The sequence below is a fragment of the Trichechus manatus genome, unplaced genomic scaffold (assembly GCF_000243295.1).
Source record: "Trichechus manatus latirostris isolate Lorelei unplaced genomic scaffold, TriManLat1.0 scaffold00199, whole genome shotgun sequence".
NCBI lineage: Eukaryota > Metazoa > Chordata > Mammalia > Sirenia > Trichechidae > Trichechus > Trichechus manatus.
This window is the reverse complement of record NW_004444135.1, coordinates 3,130,605-3,150,412: the sequence shown is the minus strand read 5'-3', so window position 1 is coordinate 3,150,412 and position 19,808 is coordinate 3,130,605. Positions and strand designations below refer to the sequence as shown.

The 19,808-nt window shown below is 41.7% G+C and overlaps 1 protein-coding gene across 1 annotated transcript in view; it reads left to right on the top strand.

Annotated features, from left to right (window-relative positions):
• The window catches only part of NPC1 (NPC intracellular cholesterol transporter 1), a 53,571-nt gene that overhangs the window by 7,493 nt on the left and 26,270 nt on the right, over positions 1–19,808 (top strand). Inside the window, exons 2-6 of the mRNA XM_012558936.2 lie at positions 9,129–9,251; positions 11,063–11,169; positions 12,915–13,090; positions 17,413–17,580; positions 18,178–18,427. Coding sequence (XP_012414390.2) covers positions 9,129–9,251; positions 11,063–11,169; positions 12,915–13,090; positions 17,413–17,580; positions 18,178–18,427 — 824 coding nt within the window. The remainder of the gene's footprint in view (positions 1–9,128; positions 9,252–11,062; positions 11,170–12,914; positions 13,091–17,412; positions 17,581–18,177; positions 18,428–19,808) is intronic.

The window sequence follows — 19,808 nt, the reverse complement described above, 5'->3', positions numbered from 1 at the left end:
AGGTAAGAACAAAATACTATGAGGAACCCAGCTTTGAGCTTTGGAAGGTAAATGAACTTGTACCAGGTGGACAAGAGGAAAACTAGAGAATATAAGGGAGAAAGTTAACCCAATTTTTACTAAAAAACATTGACCTGTACACTTGAAACAGATGAATTTTATAGTATGTGAATTATCTCAATAAAGCAGTTTAAAAATGGCAGGGTTCTAGATTAAAGGGGACTAAAGAGAAAAAAAAGTTACCTAATTTTTGCATAGTTTTCTGTTGCTGTCACATGACTGATCTTGTTTTTCCTCATAGCAATCCTCCAAGATAGGTAGGATGCTGTTTTTGTTGTATTACAAATGTGAATATTAAGGCTCTAACTTGTCTCAAGGTCACATAGCAAGTAAATGACAGGCGTGGGGCTTGAACCATGTCTGTGCTCTAATTTGTTCAAATTCAAAATATCGCTACCAGGTTATTCATGTTTAGCAAGCTAAGTTGAATGGATGTTCAGCAAGTAGATGTTGCACTTGGCCAGTAAGACATCTCATTCAAGGCATGTTCCTGGCTCCACTATGGCTTATTCCATAGCCAGTAATAAATCAGGGATGGAATTAGCCTGTTGGCCTGACCCAGGGTTCATTTGCCATGCTGTGTGACATTCCGTAGGAAAAATCTAGACAGTATATTCTGACATCCATTCTCATGGTTTTGGTTTAGTCTTGTGGCTTTTGGGTAATTTTTCAAATTTGTGGGTTAGAATTTCTAAGACTAGTTCTTACTAGCAGTATGGCCTTGAGCAAGTCACTTTTAAAAAACTACAAATTAGAGAGTTTAAATAAACATTTTACAGATTAAAATGAAGAGTTGGACTAGCTGAGCCCATCTAACTCTAAAAATGTCTGACTTAAACACCCACATACAGGCCAGCCTGGTACACACACAAACTATCCTTTCTAATGTGGATTGGTTCACACCAGGTTGGCTGTAATACAGAGTTCCTGCAATCAATTCCAAGAGAAGTCAGACCATCCCAGCCTGCACCCAAATGTCCTGCCATATTTGTTTGGTCTGCCTACCTGACTCCAGAGGACATACAGGCGGCTGAATCTCTGGATATGACTCCCCCAACCAATCCCTCCTCCCCCATTTTGGGTTGCCCTTACTGGCCAGACCAGCCTGTCTGCTTGCTCCGTGGAGAGGCACGGGGCAGTAGAATCCACCGGCAGCCTCCCCTGCTCTGGAGCTGGTACTGGCTGTGTCTCCAGGTTCTCCTATTAGCTTTGCCCATCTAGGGCGGCAGCTGAAGAAGTGAGGGGTCCCAGTCTGCACTCTACGTGTAGTAGGGGGCAGAGTGTGTGTCTGGGCGAGAAGACTGTCAAGTACTGAAGTTCTCCTCCCAAATGAGAAAGTGTATCATTACCTGACACCTAGAGATGTACTTAAAAAAAATGTAAATGGTAGTCATTATTTCTACAAGGGAACAAGTTTGTGTAGAAAGAGGGACACTTGTGCAGGATCACGGTGGATGGGACGGCCCGTCTCTGGTGTATTCTCGTGTTCTGAGGATACATCAGTATACAACCTGGGCTGTATCAGTTTGAAGGGGCAGTACCTGGGATGGGGGCAGGCAAGAGGAATGGGGAGAACACTTCACTGGACATTCAAAATCATGATTCTCATTCCTGGTTCTGTCACTGAAAATCCGGGTAACCTCAAAGTGCTTCTCTGAGCCTCAGTTTCCTTACCTGTAAAATACTTCAGTACTACCCCATAGAGTATCTGAGAAATAAATGAGGCAATGAGCGAAAAATCACTTAACATTGTGCCTGGCGTGCGGCTGATGTCCAGTGAGGATGTGACTATGAGTTAGTTAATGCTTCAGTAGGATTTACTAAAGGCACCCTGGAGTGTAGGAGTCTTTGGCAATACTTGGTGCTTCTCCATATGATAACATGAGCTTTCTTAGAGCTCCCTTGTAGAATCTGATTTAGAGATTGCCATAGTTGCTCACGTATAGGAAAAGGGGCTTTAAAAAAAAAAAAAAAAAAATTTCCTGAACTGGTCCTATTACTGTTGAAAGAAGGTTTCCTATCCAGTCATATACCCGATAATTAAACTCTGGAGCATATTGTGAAACAGCCTCATGATCTGACCTTTAAAAGCAGAGGCACTCTAGCCTTGTAACTGCCAGATTTGGAGTTAAAGCCAAAACAACCAGCAGTTTTAATTTCTGAATTTACGACATAATCCAGTCGAATGCCCTTCACCCACAGTGACTTTTGACGATTTCTCAGTTGATGAACACTGGATGAGATTCTGTATGTCAAAGGAAGTATAATATTTGAACTCTGCCCTTTAGGATTTTACGGGCTTTCAAGGGAGTCGAGACAAAAGCGAGAAGATACACTCGGAGCTTCCCTCCAGTGCATACACAACTTTATGATTCTTATAAACGTAAATGGTGCTTGATCGTAAGGCAGGAGCCAGCAAACGGCAGCCTGGGCAACATCGTGTTTTTTTGAATAACGCCTTCTTGGGACATGCCCACACCCAGTCGCTTGCCTGTGGTCTATGGCTGCTTTTCACCGTCAAGGGGGCTCGAAAGTTGAGTATTTTTGACAGAGACCTTGTAGCTCACCAAACCAAAACAAACCCAGTGCTGTCAAGTCGATTCTGACTCATAGTGACCCTATAGGACAGAGTAGAACTGCCATATAGGGTTTCCAAGGAGTGCCTGGTGGATTTGAAAAGCCAACCTTTTGGTTAGCAACCAAACTCTTAACCACTATGCCACCAGGGTTTCCTTATAGCCCACAAGCCTACAATATTTAGTATTTGACCCTCTAAGAAAAAGTTCATTGACCCCTGCCCTAGGGGAGCCACACAGGAGCTGTGGAGTGTGTCAGAAACAGGTATATCACCCAACAGAGCACTGTGGGCACAGAACATCTACTGGTTGCCGACTGGGACAGTGATGGTGGATCCTCCTGAGCTCAGCTTTGCTTCAGGCCTTCTGCCAAGTGCTGCTGCCTGCTGACCGGCCTCTTCTCTCAAGGACAGCTCGCTGGCTGAGGGAGCAGAGGACTAGAACTAGATGAAAGGAGTCTGAATTACACTCAGGAGGAAACGAGTCTTGGGAGAGGCTGGTAGAAGGGATAATTAGGGAGGGTGTTCCAGGATGAGGAAGATGGAAGCCTTTGGAAAAAACAATGGATGAGTTTGATTTTCTGTGGCTGGAGACAAAGACTGGAGTCTAGCCTTCGGATCCAAAGTGGAGGGTGGTAGAGATTTATTGGTGAAAAAGCTATTTAAAGGTTATTGCAATTGTATGTGTTTGTGCATATACATCTAAATATGTTTGCTTGTGGGAGGAATAAAAAGCCTGGAAGACCACAGATCTAATAATTAGGCCTGGTTACATCTGAGAGGGGCCCTGGTGGTGCAGTATTTAAGAGCTTGGCTGCTAACCAAAAGGTCAGCAGTTCGAATCCACCAGCTGCTCCTTGGAAACCATGTGGGGCAGTTCTCTGTCCTGTAGGGTCACTATGAGTCAGAATCCCCTCACAGCAATGGGAATGGGAAAAAAATGGGAACATCTAAGAAGGGAGGTGGGGGAGTGAGAAGGCTTTCGGTATTATTTTGTGTACATCTGTGGTGTTTGAATTGACTGCAAAGAAAATAATTTTACAATCATTTATTTTTAACCTTTTAGGAATTGGTGAGATTTAAAAATGCTCAAATAAGATCATTGTTGTGGTTATAAATAGCGCCATAAGATGGGCGAGTGAACACGAGATGCATTGTGAAAGATGATCATTATTTGGACTTGGCCCATCGGTACTTAAACAGGGCTTTAACAAGACATATCACTGGAGACTCTGAGTATGTCAGGTGACACTGGATATATAGTCTTTGATCCTGTTTGAACTGACAGTCACTCTTGTCTGCTTAATAACCTCAGTGATAACTGAGGAGGTGTTCTCTGCGGGCCCTGCCCCTGGGCTTTTTCGATACATGAAGAACGCCTGAGCTTACGTTTTGATTGGGTACACTTTTTGGCTATGGCAGACCACAAACTTTTGTGGGTTTCATTTCAGTATCGGGCATACTTCCTTCCCCAAACAAATTATCATTGAGTATGCTTTCAGATCACCACAGAGGTTTTCTCGTGTCAGAGTAAAGTCAACTTTTAACCAGACATTTTAAGTTTGGAAATCAGTGCTTTGTTTAAAAAAGGAAGTGTGTGGCCGGCATGGGAACTCCTGATAGTGCAGTGTGTCCTTGGTGTTGGTACCAGCGAGTGCTGCTCTGGCAGTCCAGGTGGAGCATCTGGAGCTTGTGTCACAGGCGGTGGGAAGGGTGGATTGTATGTTTCTGAGGATCAGAAAACTTTGGCACCACTGTTGAGGAAGATCCACCTGGCAGCTGTGTGTAAGGGACATTGCCATGGTCTGAATGAGAGATGACAAAGGCTGAACAGAGATGTTTATGGGCTCAGTCTGGAAGGGAAGGATGGGGATGCCTCTGCAGGAGTTGGCAGTGGGTTACTCATGGGAAGGTCGGTTTTAAAGGTGACAGGTTTTAAACCCTGTTGAAGAGGGAGTGGTAATGGAGGCAGGCTTTGAAGGAAGGATTAGTTTCATTTTGAACATATGGGGCTGTCAGGCAGGTAGTTGGAATTGCAGCTGGAGAGAAGTTGGGTGTCATTTGAAGTAGAAAGGGAGAAGGGGTCTGTGAATGAAGTTGGAGCAGTATTTATAGACAGGAGCAGGTGAAATGACCAACAAAGAGGTGAGGTTGGAAATGTGGAAGAGAAAGAGGTCAGGTGATGGAGTGTGGCCTCTGAGGAGGCTCAGGAACGTAGTGGCAGCTGGGCCTGGGGTAAGGGAGACTGCTCTCCTTGTCAGCTGGAGGTGAGATGGAAGCGAAGAGAGTGATAGTAGAGAGAGGCTGGAGTGGGAAAGAGGCCTCCCCCACCAGTCAGCTGTGTCTGTGAGTGTCCATGTGCTCTGCCCTCACACAAGGTTGGATGGCGGGGAGGGTGGCTGCTAGAGGAAGGAGCTCAGTAACGCAGCTCGTTATATTTTATTGAGAGTCTGTTTTGAATCCTGCCTCTGCCACAGTTTGTGTGACCTTAGACAAGTTATTTAGTCCCTCTGTACCCTTGTTTTCTCATCTGTAAAATGGGTATAATAATAGCACCTACCTCATCAAATATTGTGAGGATTAATTACTACATGAAGAGCATTTAAAACATGACATCAAACCAGGACTTCGAACCATATTGAACCCCTGCTAATAGTTTGCATTTCCACCCCCAAGATATACTGAATCAGAATCTACAGTTTAACAAGATCCCCAGGTGATTCTTATGTATAATAAATTTTGGGAGCACTGCTCTACTTCTGGTTCTCAGAATTGGTCCCTAACCAGCAGCATCGCCTAGGAACTTGTTAGAAATGCGAAGTCTCAGCAGGGGTTCAAACTGGAACAAACTGGTTGGAAGCCCTGCATGGAACACAGTATGTGCCTTTGGACCCCACTGGCTTCGGACTACTTCTTTAGGCAGAATGACTTTTTGGGAAGCAAACCTAAGAGCATTGAATCAAGGCCACATTTCCTGGGCCCAAAGGTCAGGTTTGTTTGTTTGTTTGTTTTTTAAAGAACTTTGGGATTCGGCTGAGGTCCCACACCGTTGGAAGACATTAAGAATAATTCCTTGCATTCAACCTTATAGTGCTTTCTAGTTTACTAAGTGCTTCAACCTGTAGTCCCTCATTTGATCTTCACACCCAACCTGTGAGATAGAGATTATCAGCTTCCTTTCACAGGTAGGAAAACTCCCCCTCAGCAAGGCTAAGGAATATGCTCCAGGTGTGATCTCCCTCAACAAGTACCTTTATGGAGTCTCCTGAGCGCTGAGGCTTAGAACCCAGGACTCCCGACCTCACTCTGTGTGCTCCTTCCTTCCACCAGGTAGGTGGAAACAGAACTTGGATGTGAAATAAATGATGTAAATTATAAAAGGGTGATCTTTGCGAAAAGGAACTAAACAGCGTTAGGTCATCTTGTCTGTGAGGCCAAGTGCTAAGGAAGGGGAATTGAGACCCCAGACACCCGTCCTGTTTATCGTGCCACTATAGTGTGTTGACTGGGTTTCAGTCGTGGAAGATGCCAGGTGCCCCTAAAGCCTAAGACCTGCTTGCCTGGTTGGTCTGTGGAGAGGTCTTGGGAGGAGTCCATTGTATTTAAATTACATGTGAGCATCTGCAGTTTCCTCCGTTTCTACTCAGCCTTTGCCTTTTCACACTTCAGAAGGGTAATGACCTTTTAGTTGGAAACCCAGAGTTGCAGTACTTTCCCAGCGTCGTAAGAGTAAGCAGAGGTTTTAGAATCACTTGATTTATGGAATAACAATCACGAATCTCCTTATATAAAAATAGTGGTAGAATTTGCAACTTCTTCCCAAAGGTTTGATATTGTGACTTTTATTCAATGCTTGGCACTTCCTCATTTATAAAATTTCTCTCCTTGTGGCCTAAACATGTGACTTTTAAGGAGCCAAAAGAGGGATAAGTCATAATTTATATTTTAACATATTAAAGAATGAATTCAAAGACAATTAAGAGACTCCTTAGTGTTGCCAAGTGGAAACCCCAGGTTCTGCTCGGCACAACTCGTCTCAGCCCATAAACGATAGACCAATGTGGGAGAGTAGAAAGGTGCCTTTATTTAATTGTGCAAGGAAAGGAACAATCAGGGCTGCTGCCGCCAAGACTGCTCAGCAGGGGTGAGGGAGAAGGTTACTTTTAAGGGGTTTACAAGTAGGAACTTCATACAAGTTATATTAGCAACATTCTTAATCATACTACGCAGGTGCAATGGGGTTTACATATTATTTCATGCATCGTATGTTCAGAAAAGGGTGGTTAAACTCCACCTAGAGGCAGGGAAGTTACTATGTATGAGGTACTTAATGAGCTAAAAGGCTATCCTGAATGTCAGCATGACTCCTAAACCAGTTTTCACCAATTTCCTGTAGTTTTGGGCAGCAGTTAAGGAGAGGGGAACCAGGAATTTAATGTAAAGCTATGGGTCATGCCAAACATAGGAACCAGGAATTTAATGTAAAGCTATGGATCATGCCAAACATAGGAACCAGGATTTTAATGTAAAGCTATGGATCATGCCAAACATAGGAACCAGGATTTTAATGTAAAGCTATGGATCATGCCAAACATAGGAACCAGGATTTTAATGTAAAGCTATGGGGCATGCCAAGCAAAGGACCTAGGATTTTTATATAAAGCTGCAGGGTGTGCCGTGCAAGCTGCTTGAGGCAGTGGAATTTTCCACAGCCTGGGGATCTCTGTCTTATCAGGTTCCCTCACACATACCCACTTCAACCTCCTGGGTGTTTTTTCTTTCATGGTTTTAGGGCTTCAGGGATTGCTTCGGGATTTGTATCTAGACCCTAAGGAGACCTGGTAGCACAGTGGTTAAGTGCTTGGCTGCTAACAGAAAGGTTGGCGGTTCCAACCCACCAGCTGCTCTAACAAGGATGTGGCAGTGTGCCTCTGTAAAGATTACAGCCTTGGAAACCCTATGGGCAGTCCTGCTGTATCCTACAGGGTTGCTACGAGTCGGGTATCTTGACCCTGAGGGCCATCACTGACTGAATTAACTTTCTGCACATGTATTAAAGTCCTGTGCTACTGTCACTGCCAGGAATTAGTATTCATGCTGTTGCTTCTGTTCAGATGTTTAAAAATGGCTTCGCCACTAGTCATGTTGGAGCCAAGTTTCCTTCCCCAATATCCTGAGTTTCCCTGCTAGACAGACATGGTAATCCAGGGCTCTCCCTGGCTTCTGGTGCTCTGTGACTTTGTGATGCAAAGGCTCGGTGGCACTTAGGGCACACCCTTTGGAGCCAGATGCTGACCCAGTGATTCACACTGAGCCCTCCCTCCCCCTTCTGAATTTTCTGACAACCTTGTGACTCTCACATGGGGAATATGAGTGGCTCTAGAGAAATCTTTGCATAAGAGATTTTTAACATTTCTTTTAAGATTGGTGATTTTCCTTAAAGTTAGTACTTGTTTTCTACTTCATTCTCAAGGGTAAGCTGTTCATTCTTGCTCCTCCAGTCTTACTTAGGGTTTATTGATGCTTGTTATTTTGTTCTTCATGTTACTGATGTTGTACTGATATTAATTAACCTAAATATATGTGGGAGTGTTCTTTCATTGTTTAGAGCTTATATAATTTGTTGGGCAGATGTGCATACTAGTGCCTTATTAAATTGCTAACTCACATACTGCTTTGCTTTCCTCTACATTGTAATTCTTAGGGATCTTACGTGGAACTAGGTAACATACTCATATTGGCAAGTAAAGTAGCAGAAAGTTGAAATCATGTAAATAAGTGACTTCCATTACCATCTTCTCCACCAGCTTATTTGACAAGCTCACTTTGTGCATTTGGTCCATTCTAATTAATATTTTTCAAAATGCTTAATGAATGCCTCTTGCTGTCACTTCATTTTGAAGGTAAAATTGTTGCTGCTGTTGGGTGCCATCCAGTCAATTCTGACTCATAGCGACCCTATGTACAACAGAACAAAACACTGCCCAATCCTGCACTATCCCCACAATCATTGGTATGTATGAGCCCATTGTTGAAGCCACTGTGTCAGTCCATCTCCTTGAGGGTCTTCCTCTTTTTCCTTGACCCTCTACTTTATTCAGCATGAAATCCTTCTCCAGGGACTGGTCGCCCTGATAACACGTCCAAAGTATATGAGACGAAGCCTCACCATCCTTGCTTCTCAGGAACATTTTGACTGTATTTCTTCCAAGACAGATTTGTTTGTTCTTCTGGCAGTCCACAGTATATTCAGTAGTCTTTGCTAACACCGTAATTCAAAGACGTCAGTTCTCCTTTGGTCTTCCTTAGTCATTGTCCAGCTTTCACATGCATATGAGGCAATTGAAAATACCATGGCTTGGGTCGGTTGCACTTTAGTCCTCAAAGTAACATTAAAAGGTTCTATAATTGTGCTTCTGTGGGCTCTTTTTGTTGTTGAAAATGTTTTTTTGTATTGAGGCCCTGGTAACAGTTTTGTGTTGACTTTCTGTAGGTGTTTTCCCAGTCCTGTGTTTGGTATGGAGAGTGTGGGATTGCAACTGGAGATAAGAGGTACAATTGCAAATATTCTGGGCCACCAAAACCATTGCCAAAGGATGGGTATGACTTGGTGCAGGTAAGTTCATTGTCTGGGGCATTGAGAACATAAAACACTGACCAAGAGATCCTCTATGAATATATCTTAAATATTTTTATGGGATGAGGGGGCTTAAATCTTACCCAAACCCCTATATTTAGCACACAATGGCAGAGAAACTAACATAACTCCAGAGGCTTAATTGTTCACGAACTGACTTTATATCTCATAAGATTTCACAACCACAGGTTACTATTTACAGACAAACCTTGGTTCCTCAAATGCTCTTTGCAGGTTTTGCAAAATATATTAGAAGTTAGCCTTTTTTAGTTCCTAGATTTCAGGACTTGAATGGACTCTGCGACTGAGTAGCTATGTCTTCTTTGTCTTCTCTTCATTTTGGTGATTCCTGTGTTTTCTCTGAAGAGCCTGTAAATTTTGGCTGCTATCAAGGTTATCCTTTTATCATCCCTGGTACACAGGGATATTAGAAAAGAACTGGAAATACCAGGTTGAAGAGACTGATTTTAGAGACATAATGTAAAACCAAGTTGACATAGTAGATCTTCTGGACTCAGTTGCTTCTTTCATCAGAATTATTAAAGGCATCTGTCTTTGCTCGCAGTGACTGATGGAAATAGTAAATAGCACTTGGGTTGAACATAAACACAGAAAAAAACCTAAGATGACCCAGCTATTCCACTCTTAGGTATATACTCAAAAGACTTGAAAATAGCAACACCAACAGACACATGTCCACCAACATTTATTGCAGCACTTTTCACAATAGCCGAAAGGTGGAAATGTCTATCGACAGATGAATGGATAAACAAAACATAGCATATACATACAATGGAATATTACTCAGCTGTAAAGAGAAATCAAGTCCTGATCCATGCCACATCATGGATGAATCTTGAAAACATGCTTAGCAAAATTAGTCAGTCGCAAAAGGACAAATACTAGATGATCTCACTTATATGAAATAAGCAAATATATAGAAACCAAAGATTATTAATGGTTACCGGGGTGGGAGGGGAGGAGGAGGGAGGAGTCATTGCTTAGAGGCCACTGAGTTTCTGTTAATGGTGGTGGAATAGTTTGGAAAGGGATGATGAGAATGGTTGTACAACTTGCAGAATGTAATCAGTGTCACTGAATTATACATGTAGAAATTGATGAATTGGCATATATTATGGAGCCCTGGTGGCGCAATGGTTAAGAGCTCAGCTGCTAACCAGAAGATCGGCAATTCGAATCCACCAGCTACTCCTTGGAAACCCCATGGGGCAGTTCTACTCTGTCCTATAGAGTCTCTATGAGTCAGAATTTCCAACTCAGTGGCAGTGGGTTTGGATTTTTTTTTTTTTGATGTTGTGTGTAAACAGGAGCCCTGGTTGCGCAGTGGTTAAGCACTTGTGCTAATCGAAAGGTCAGCAGTTAGAATCCACCAGCAGCTCCATGGGAAAAAGATGTGGCAATCGGCTTCCATAAAGATTTACAGCCTAGGAAACCCTATGTGGCAGGGTTGTTTTTCTTTTTTTTTTTTAATGTTGTGTATATTTTCACCACAATAAAAACATTTTTTAAAGCCTAAGAAGAGGTAAAATGGTTGTCAAGGGAAGAGAGCAAGCTTTCATAAAAGAAAAAAATTAGCTATGTGTCTACTACCTCTACTTGTAGTAAATTGATTGCCTTTTAAAAGAATTCTCCAAGAACTTTGCACATATGTTCCTCACCCTCGTGTACCTGAAAAGGATTACACGAATGAAGTTGTCTTACGTCACTGAGGAGTATTTGTCCTTATTCTAACTCTGCTGCTCTGATGTCTGTGCTCGCTCGCCCCAAAGGAGCTCTGTCCAGGATTCTTCTTTGACAATGTTACTCTTTGTTGCGACGTTCAGCAGCTTCGGACGCTGAAAGACAACCTGCAGCTGCCTCTACAGTTTCTGTCCAGGTAGGTTGACCGCTGGGGCAAACAGAACAAATAGGTTTTTTTTTAGGTATATTTATTAACTAGTCACATTCTGATTTCCTTTGAAAAAGTCAGTTTTTTTTTGTTTTGTATTATTTTAAGAAAGCAATCTTATGACTTGTCAGAAATAAAGTTATAATTGTCAGACTTGGTCCTCTTTCTTGTTATATTCATTGGTTCTCCTCTAAGATAGCTTCACTCCAAAGGGTATCTGCGCTTTGGCCTAGGTTCTTTCAGGCTTGAGGCTCTGTGTGCTATGGGAAGGGGATCCTGGGGTTCCTGCTGAGACTCTGGCCTGGGACCCTCGTTATGTAGTCACATATGTCTCCTCCCTCCTCTCCTTCTCCGATTTGTGCATTATTCTCTCTTCTTGTGGTAAAACTATGCTAGGGTCCTGGTCGTCATCAGAGCTGGGCTTTGGTGGCTGTTAACAAGCGCATTCTGGTGTAATTGTCTGGCTTTATCCAAATTGGTTTCCTGCCCAGTCTGTTCTCTGCAACCACAGCAGTGTAAAGGGTTGCATAATCAACGGTCTTCTCTAGGCCCACACAGTAACTCTCAAATGTTCAAAAGAACAAGCTCGAGTGTTCTTTTAGAACAGCAGGTTGTGACGTCTTTCTGAGTTTGTCAGACTTAAATGTTTGTGAAGCACGTTTGAAGAGGGGGAAAGTGTTTATCTCTGCAGGCAATACGGCAGGTGACAGAGTACAAGTCAGCTGCCACTTATTAACTTGCCAGAAGTTTAAATTGACAATACAGAGTGGAAAACTATCACTAAATCAATCATTCTTCGGCACAACACGTGATATAATAAATAGATCAAAAAATGAAAATCAGATCAGACCAGTATACCTTGTGGAAGGCAGGTGAACATTAAGGGAGCCAGATCGGAGCCCTCCCTTCAGTCAAAACACATTTTCAAGCACCCACCCTGGGTGAGGCATGATGGACACAAACATAAGAGACAGCCGCATTTTCCCCATGTTATTACCAGACACTGAAGCTTTATTTATAGTAACAAATAATGAGAAAAAACCTGCCATATGAAATATCACACAGCCATCAAAATTTATGATTATGGAGATTATATGTTGTTGTTTTTGGGTGCCATCAAGTCAATTCCGACTCATGGCGACCCCATGTGACAGAGTACAATTGCCCCATAGGGTTTTTTAGGCTATAATGTTTATTAGAGGAGATCACCTGGCCTTTCTCGAGCAGAGTTTCTGGGTGGGTTCAAACTGCCAACCTTTCGGTTGGCAGCCAAGTGCTTAACCGTTGTGCCACTGGGGCTCTTTAGATTATATGTAGTAACGTGGAAACAAGCTTGTTTCATAGAAAACTGTTTACCTTAAGAGTGATTTTCCATAATGTAGTTACATTACTTTTATATTGTTAAAAAAAATTTTTGTGTGTGTAATTTAGAAAAGTACTGCTTGCTTTAGAGCTTAATTCAGATGATTGAAAAGTAGAGGGCACCTGGTTTTCTAAGTAGTGACTTAGTAATTTCTTCCTTTTGAAATTGCATCTGAACAAAATACAATTACAGCAGTTTTTAAAGCGATGTCTTTAACATGAGATATTAGGTGTAGAGTTAGTGAGCTGAGTGTATTCTTATGGTAATTCATTTGTCTCTTTACAATAGTTTTATTTGTATATTTTAAATCAACTTTTTGCTATCTCTGTTATCTGTGAAATCATACAAAATATGATTTGCTTTTCTTTAGATGTCCATCCTGTTTTTATAACCTAATGAACCTGTTTTGTGAGCTGACCTGTAGCCCCCAACAGAGTCAGTTTCTGAATGTCACAGCAACTAAAGATTATGTTGATCCTGTTACAAACCAGACAAAAACGAACGTAGAAGAGTTACAGTACTATATTGGAGAGAGGTTTGCCAATGGTAAGTAAACTTGTAATTATTCCTTTTTCACAGCTGGCCTCAGAACAGGGATCAAGTTGTTCCTTTCCATCATCCTGTCAAAGTATGGAAGGTGATCATTTTCAGTTTCATTTGCCATGAAATGAGAGTTGTTGTTTTGCTTGTATCCTAGGACTTGGTCTATAACCTGTAAGACAATCTCCCTGAAGTATTTGCTTTCACTCCCTTCCTAAGTTTAAGTTCCCCACCTGGAAAATTTCAGTATGTGCAAATTTCCTTCTGTGTACTTCGTTAATAATCATTGGAAGTTTGGCTGTAGTGGTCATGAATTGTGTAACTGCATGAATTACTGCAAGACTGATGAAACGGGGTAAGAAGGTAGACCTAGTTGGTGGAGGAAGAGAAAAGGTTTTTTGTTTATTTAATTTTTTTTTTATTGTACTTTAGATGAAGGTTTACAGAGCAAACCAGTTTCTCATTAAACAATTAATACATGTATTGTTTTGTGACATTGGTTGCCAACCCCACAACATGTCAGCACACTCCCCTTCTCAACCTTGGGTTCCCTATTACCAGCTTTCCTGTTCCCTCTGCCTCCTCGTCCTTGCCCTTGAGCTGGTGTGCCCTTTTAGTCTTCTTTTGTTTTATAAGCCTCTCTAATCTTTGGCTGAAGGGTGAACCTCAGGAATGACTTCATTACTGAGTTGAAAGAGTGTATGGGGCCATACTCTTGGGGTTTCTCTAGTCTCTGTCAGGCCAGTAAGTGTAGTCTTTGTGTGTGTGTGTGTGTGTGTGTGTGTGTGTGTGTGAGAGAGAGAGAGAGCAAGAGAGAGAGAATTTTGTTCTGCATTTTTAGGAGAAGAGGTTTTGACTATGAACAAGCAGATCACCATCAGAAAAGTAAGCAGATACAGCAAGTAGGAGAAATGGCACCTCAATAGCTAGAAATCCTAGATAGTCTGAAAGAGAGACCATATAATGTTTGTTGAAAATGACTAATGAAAGAATTCTGAAAGAATAGAACACTATGGAAAAAGAGTGAGCATATTAGATATAGAACCAACTGGATCTGTTAGTGAGCAGCTGTCACTGAAGTGGACTAATAGATTAAACAGCATATTAGACACAGCTGAACAAAGAGTATGTCTAAGAAAAATCTACAAAATAATAAGAATTTTAGCAAAGTTGTTGACTATAAGGGCAACATACAAATTTAATTGTAATGACCAATTAAAAATGTGACAGAAAAAAAAAAAATAGGAAAAAAGATTCCAAGACAACAAAAATAAGGTACCTAGGAAAAACCTACCAAAAAATATAAAGACATCCTGCCAGAATGGAGAGAGCTTATTCTGTCCAGAAACAGAACCATGATATATGGAAAGCTGATAAATGGCAGGTGTGTAGGGACATATCACTGAGGGAAAAGGTAGGCTACTCAGTAAATGGGCCGAGACAATTGATTATCCATATTCGTCTAATTTTTATTTTTGCCTATCATGTTGTACTAAAAATAAATTATTTATAAAACCTAATGTGAAAAGCAAACTTTAAAATTTTTAGAAATAAATATCCTTATGACTTTAAGGTAAGGAAGGATTTCTGGACAAGAGAAACCCATTGCCGTCGAGTCGATTCCGAGTCATAGCGACCCTACAGGACAAAGTAGAACTGCCCCACAGGGTTTCCAAGGAGCGTCTGGTGGATTCGAACTGCCAACCTTTTGGTTAGCAGCTGTAGCTCTTAACCGCTGTACCACCAGGACTCTCTAGACAAGAGAGGGAAAACAAAAACTGTAAGTGAAAAGATTTATGAATACACATGATTAGTGTCTAGAACAAGTAGAGTTTTGTAAATAATCAGTTTTAAAAAACAGGCAGTAGACAGATCAGAAGATAGCACCAATAAAGTTTTGAAAAGATGCTCAACTTCACTAGTGATCAGTGCCATGCAGGTTTAAACAGTGAGCTGCCATTTCACACATTGTGAGACTAGCTCAAACTAGAAAGTTAGCCATTTCCAGGTATTGGTAAGAATGTGGGACGGTAGGAATTCTAATATACTGCATCATTAGTGTAAATTGGTACGAGGGTTTGGAAACCTTTTTGAAAAACAATTTTGGAATACCTGGTAAAGCTGACGGTACATATAACCTCACCCCAGGCACTTCACTCATAGATGCCCGCCTTAGAGAAAGTGTTCTGCGTGTAAACAGAGGGACCCAGGTAAGAATGTTCATTGTAGCATTAATGTGATCATGCAAAATTAGAGGCACTAAGTGCTTACTAGTAGAATGGATGAATTTGTTGGAAGATTAGTCATCGTCCTATAAAAGAATACAAAAAATGGTTAAAATGTATGAATTAGTGTTATACCTATCAGCATGAATGAATCTTAAAAAATGTTGACTGAGAAATAAGTTTCAGAACATGTATACAAGAAAGAAAAAAAACAAAACGCAAACATGTTGCCGTCGAGTCAATTCCAACCCATAGTGACCCTATAGGAGAGAGTAGAACTACCCCCATAGGGTTTCAAGGAACAGCTGGTAGATTCGAACTGCCAAGCTTTTGGTTAGTAGCCACTGTGCTACCAGGGCTGTGTATGGTATACATTTTTATGTGAATTTTTAAAACAAATTAGAACTATACATCTATGTATATAATATGTCATGGTAGTATATAAACCAGTATGGGAATGATAACATCGAATTCAGGATGTAGTCACCTTAGGGAAGGGGAATGGGTGCAGGTAGGGATAGTTAGGGGGCTTCAACTGTATCTATAGTACATTTTTTTTTAAAGTTGAAGCAGATGTTGTAAAATGGTAAGATTGATATAGATTAGTGGTGAGTACATAAGAATTATATCAGTCTCCATACTTTTCTGTATGCTTGAAATATAAAATAAAACCTAAACACCAGATGGTGAACTGAAAGATGTGAGGGAATTACCCAGAAAACAGCACAGAGATGTAAAGATCTGGAACCATTAAAGAAGTGACACGTGGGATGAAATGAGGAACTTCAGAAGTAGAAAAAGTAGAGAGTTGAGAAGAGACAATAAGCGAAGGCATAATGGCTGAGAATTTTCCAGAATGGATGAGAGATGAATCCTCAGATTTAACAAACAAAATGAATCCTTCAGCAGGATAAATTAAAAAGAATTAACACACCTGAATAGAGCTTTGGAGTTGTTAGCTGCTGTCAATTCAGCCCCCGACTCATGGCGATGCCATGCGTGACAGAACAGGACCGTTGTGATCCATAGAGTTTTCATTGGCTGATTTTTGGAAATAGATCGCCAGGCCTTTCTTCCTAGCACTGAAACCAGTTCAGTGTCATAGCAACACGCAAGCCTCCACTGACAGACGGGTGGCAGCACGTGAGGTGCATTGGCCGAGACTCAAACCTGGGTCTCCCACATGGAATTCTACCCCTGAGCCACCACTGCCCCATCTAGAATAACTATAACACTCCAAAGACAGATACCTTAAAAACAAGTAGAAAGAAGAGACAAATCATAAAGAATGACTGTTAAGAGATTTTTCTCACCAACAATGATAGAGGCCAGAAGGCAGTGGAATAGTATCTTGACGGTTCTGTGGGAGATATCAGTTACTGTAGCTGTCTTATAATAAGGGAAAAACAGAATGAATTTATAAACATCTCCTTAAAGTACAGGGGAAGAAGATCCTAGAAAGTTTTAAGCGAGCAGGGGGCTGGCAAATGAAAATTAACACTATAGGACCCATTACTACTACTTTCTTACGTGCAAAATATCATGATATGAATGACCCTTATTTAGTGTGTCTTCTTTATGTGTACTGAAATAAAACCAAAAAGAATAGCTATTAGGTTCATTCACACATGACCTCTGCCCTGAAACCAGATTTCCCCATAAATTCCATAAATCTCCAGCTGTATATTATCCCACCCCAGAGGTTTCCTGGAACCCACTTCATTGGCTGCAGAGGTACCAACCAGGCTCATAGCTCCTCCTTCCTCAGCCCGAGCATGCTCTTCTCTGCAGCACTCAGCATCTCTAACGTGCTGTAAGAAATGGCACAGGGTAACAGGAACCTTTCCTGTCTGTGATTTACTTTTAAGTTACTTGGAATCTAGCCTAGAATATTATTTGCAGGGGGAGAGCCCAGTTTGAAGGTCATCTCAGTTCCACCCTTTGTGTCTACCATCCTGCGTCCAGCCTGCTCACCGAGTGTGGCTCCTGGTTGCAGGGCACAGAGTGTTCAGTGTTCCCACATGCGCTTCCTTCCATAAGACCTCCCAGGTGAGTTAAAGCAAGCACCAGCTTTCAGTCTTTTCCCTGGGGTTCCTCTTCTAGCCATGTACAATGCCTGCCGGGACGTGGAGGCCCCCTCAAGTAATGACAAAGCCTTGGGGCTGCTGTGTGGGAAGGACGCCAAGGCCTGCAATGCCACCAACTGGATTGAGTACATGTTCAACAAGGATAATGGGCAGGCTCCTTTCACCATCACGCCCATTTTTTCAGGTGAGGATAAAGACTCCCAAGTTTGGTGCCTTTATGATGTTATTTGAAAGCCCAAACCCCATCATCTGCAATAGGAAAATAAACGGTTTCAGATGACTAGTACCTGAAGTGACTCTCCAGTGAGAGAGGTACTAGAGAGAGAGAGAGGTAGAGTTCTGTCTAGGGTTCATTTAGGGAAGGGCTGTGGGAATGGAAGATGAAAGGAAAAATTGCCCTCAGGTATTGCTACATAACTGAAAGAATAAACTGTTACCAAAAAAAGGCTGGAAAGTGTTACAAAGGCTTTTTTCGAAACTCTGCTATAGCATTTGACTAGCTCCTCAGAGTGGAGGTGGGGCATGATTTAAGGTTTACCTTGGTTTATAGTGTATTCAGTTCTCAGTGACAAAACCTCGTGTAAGTTAGTGAGGTAACTTAAAATTTTAGAGGACTAAGCAGCAAAACATAATTTTATCAAACAAAAACCGTGGGCTTTTTTATTCTTACATTTATTTCAGTGTGCTTATTGTTGGGTTGAAATATAATTTAAGACAAAAAATGTTTAATGATTTTTTTTTTTTAATTGAGACATTCACTCAACATAGTTCCTTCCTGTAGACGTTCCAGTGCTTGGGATGGAGCCCATGAACAATGCCACCAAGGGCTGTGACGAGGCTGTGGACGAGGTCACAGGGCCCTGCAGCTGCGAGGACTGCTCAGTTGTCTGTGGCCCCAAGCCCCAGCCCCCACCCCCTCCTGCTCCTTGGACAATCTTTGGCTTGGATGCCATGTATGTCATCATGTGGATCACCTACATGGCATTTTTGCTTGTGTTTTTTGGATCATTTTTTGCAGTGTGGTGCTACAGGTAAGCAGTTTTATTCATCCTCTGAAGCAGGAAGAAGAAAACTACCCAGTGGCACTTTTAGCTTTCTACTTGGCAGACGCTGGTTATTTAGAACAGGAAGCAAGTCTCTGCATTAGTAGCCTTCCGTGAATTGCTTATGTCCTGCAACTAGTAAACATTCAAAGACCTCTTCAGAAGTTTAAACATTTGAAGTTAGTTAATCACCCATTCATTAATAGAAAGGTCGTATGTGCTGAATCTAATTCAAATCTTGTTTCTCTGGTTTCTTGCATTTCTAATTAGATGTAATACAATGATCCTTTTAGATATTTGCATCTTAATTTAGGACAGTATTTTTTTTTTTTTAAATGGCTGTGATCTTTCAAAGTCAATTGCCAGGACTTTCTTCCAAGGTGTCTCTGGGTGGATTTGAACTACCGACCTTTCAGTTCGTAGTTAAGCATTTAACTGTTTGCACCACCCAGGGCCCCTAGGACAGTACTTTTTTTAAAATTTTTAACGTTTTATTTTGAAACAATTTTAGACCTAGAAAAAAAGTTTCAAAAATAGCACAGAGTTTATGCATATCCTTCACTCAGCTTCCCCAGTGTTACAACTTAAACCCATTACCATTGAGTCAATTCCAACTCATAGTGACCCTACAGGACAGAGTAGAACTGCCCCGTAGGGTTTCCAAGGAGCAGCTGGTGGATTCGAACTGCCAACCTTTTGGCTAACGGCAGCTCTTAAGCACTGTGCCACCAGGACTCACAACTTACATAACCACAGGACAATTACCAAACCAAGAGAAGGTTGTTGGTAAAACATTATTAGCTAAACCACAGACTTTATTCAGATTTCACCACTTTTTCCTCCAAGGCCCCTTTACGGTTCCAGAATCCAGTCCAGGATCCTGCATCTCATTCATTTTTTGTTTCATTAATAAGTCTTCTCCACTCTGTGACAGTTCCTCGGTTTTTCCTTTCCTTTGATGACCTTGACACTTAAAGAGTGCAGATTAGTAGGTATTTTGTAGAATGTCCCTCGGTTGGCTTCACCTGATATTTTCTCATGAGTAGATTGAGGTTGTGTGTTTTTGGCAAGAATACCCACAAGTGGCATTGTGTCCTTCTCACTGTGTCACATCAGGGGTGCATAACGTCCACATCTTATTCATGGTGATGTCAACTGTCTTAGTCATCAAGTGCTGCTATAACAGAAATACCACAAGTGGATGACTTCAACAAATTGAAGTTTATTCTCTCACAGTCTACTAGGCTAGAAGTCCAAATTCAGGGTGTCAGCTCTGGAGGAAGGTCCTTGTCAGCAATCTTCCCCTGCTCAAGGAGCTTCTCAGCGCAGGGAACCTGTGACCAAAGGACACAGTGTGCTCCTGGCACTA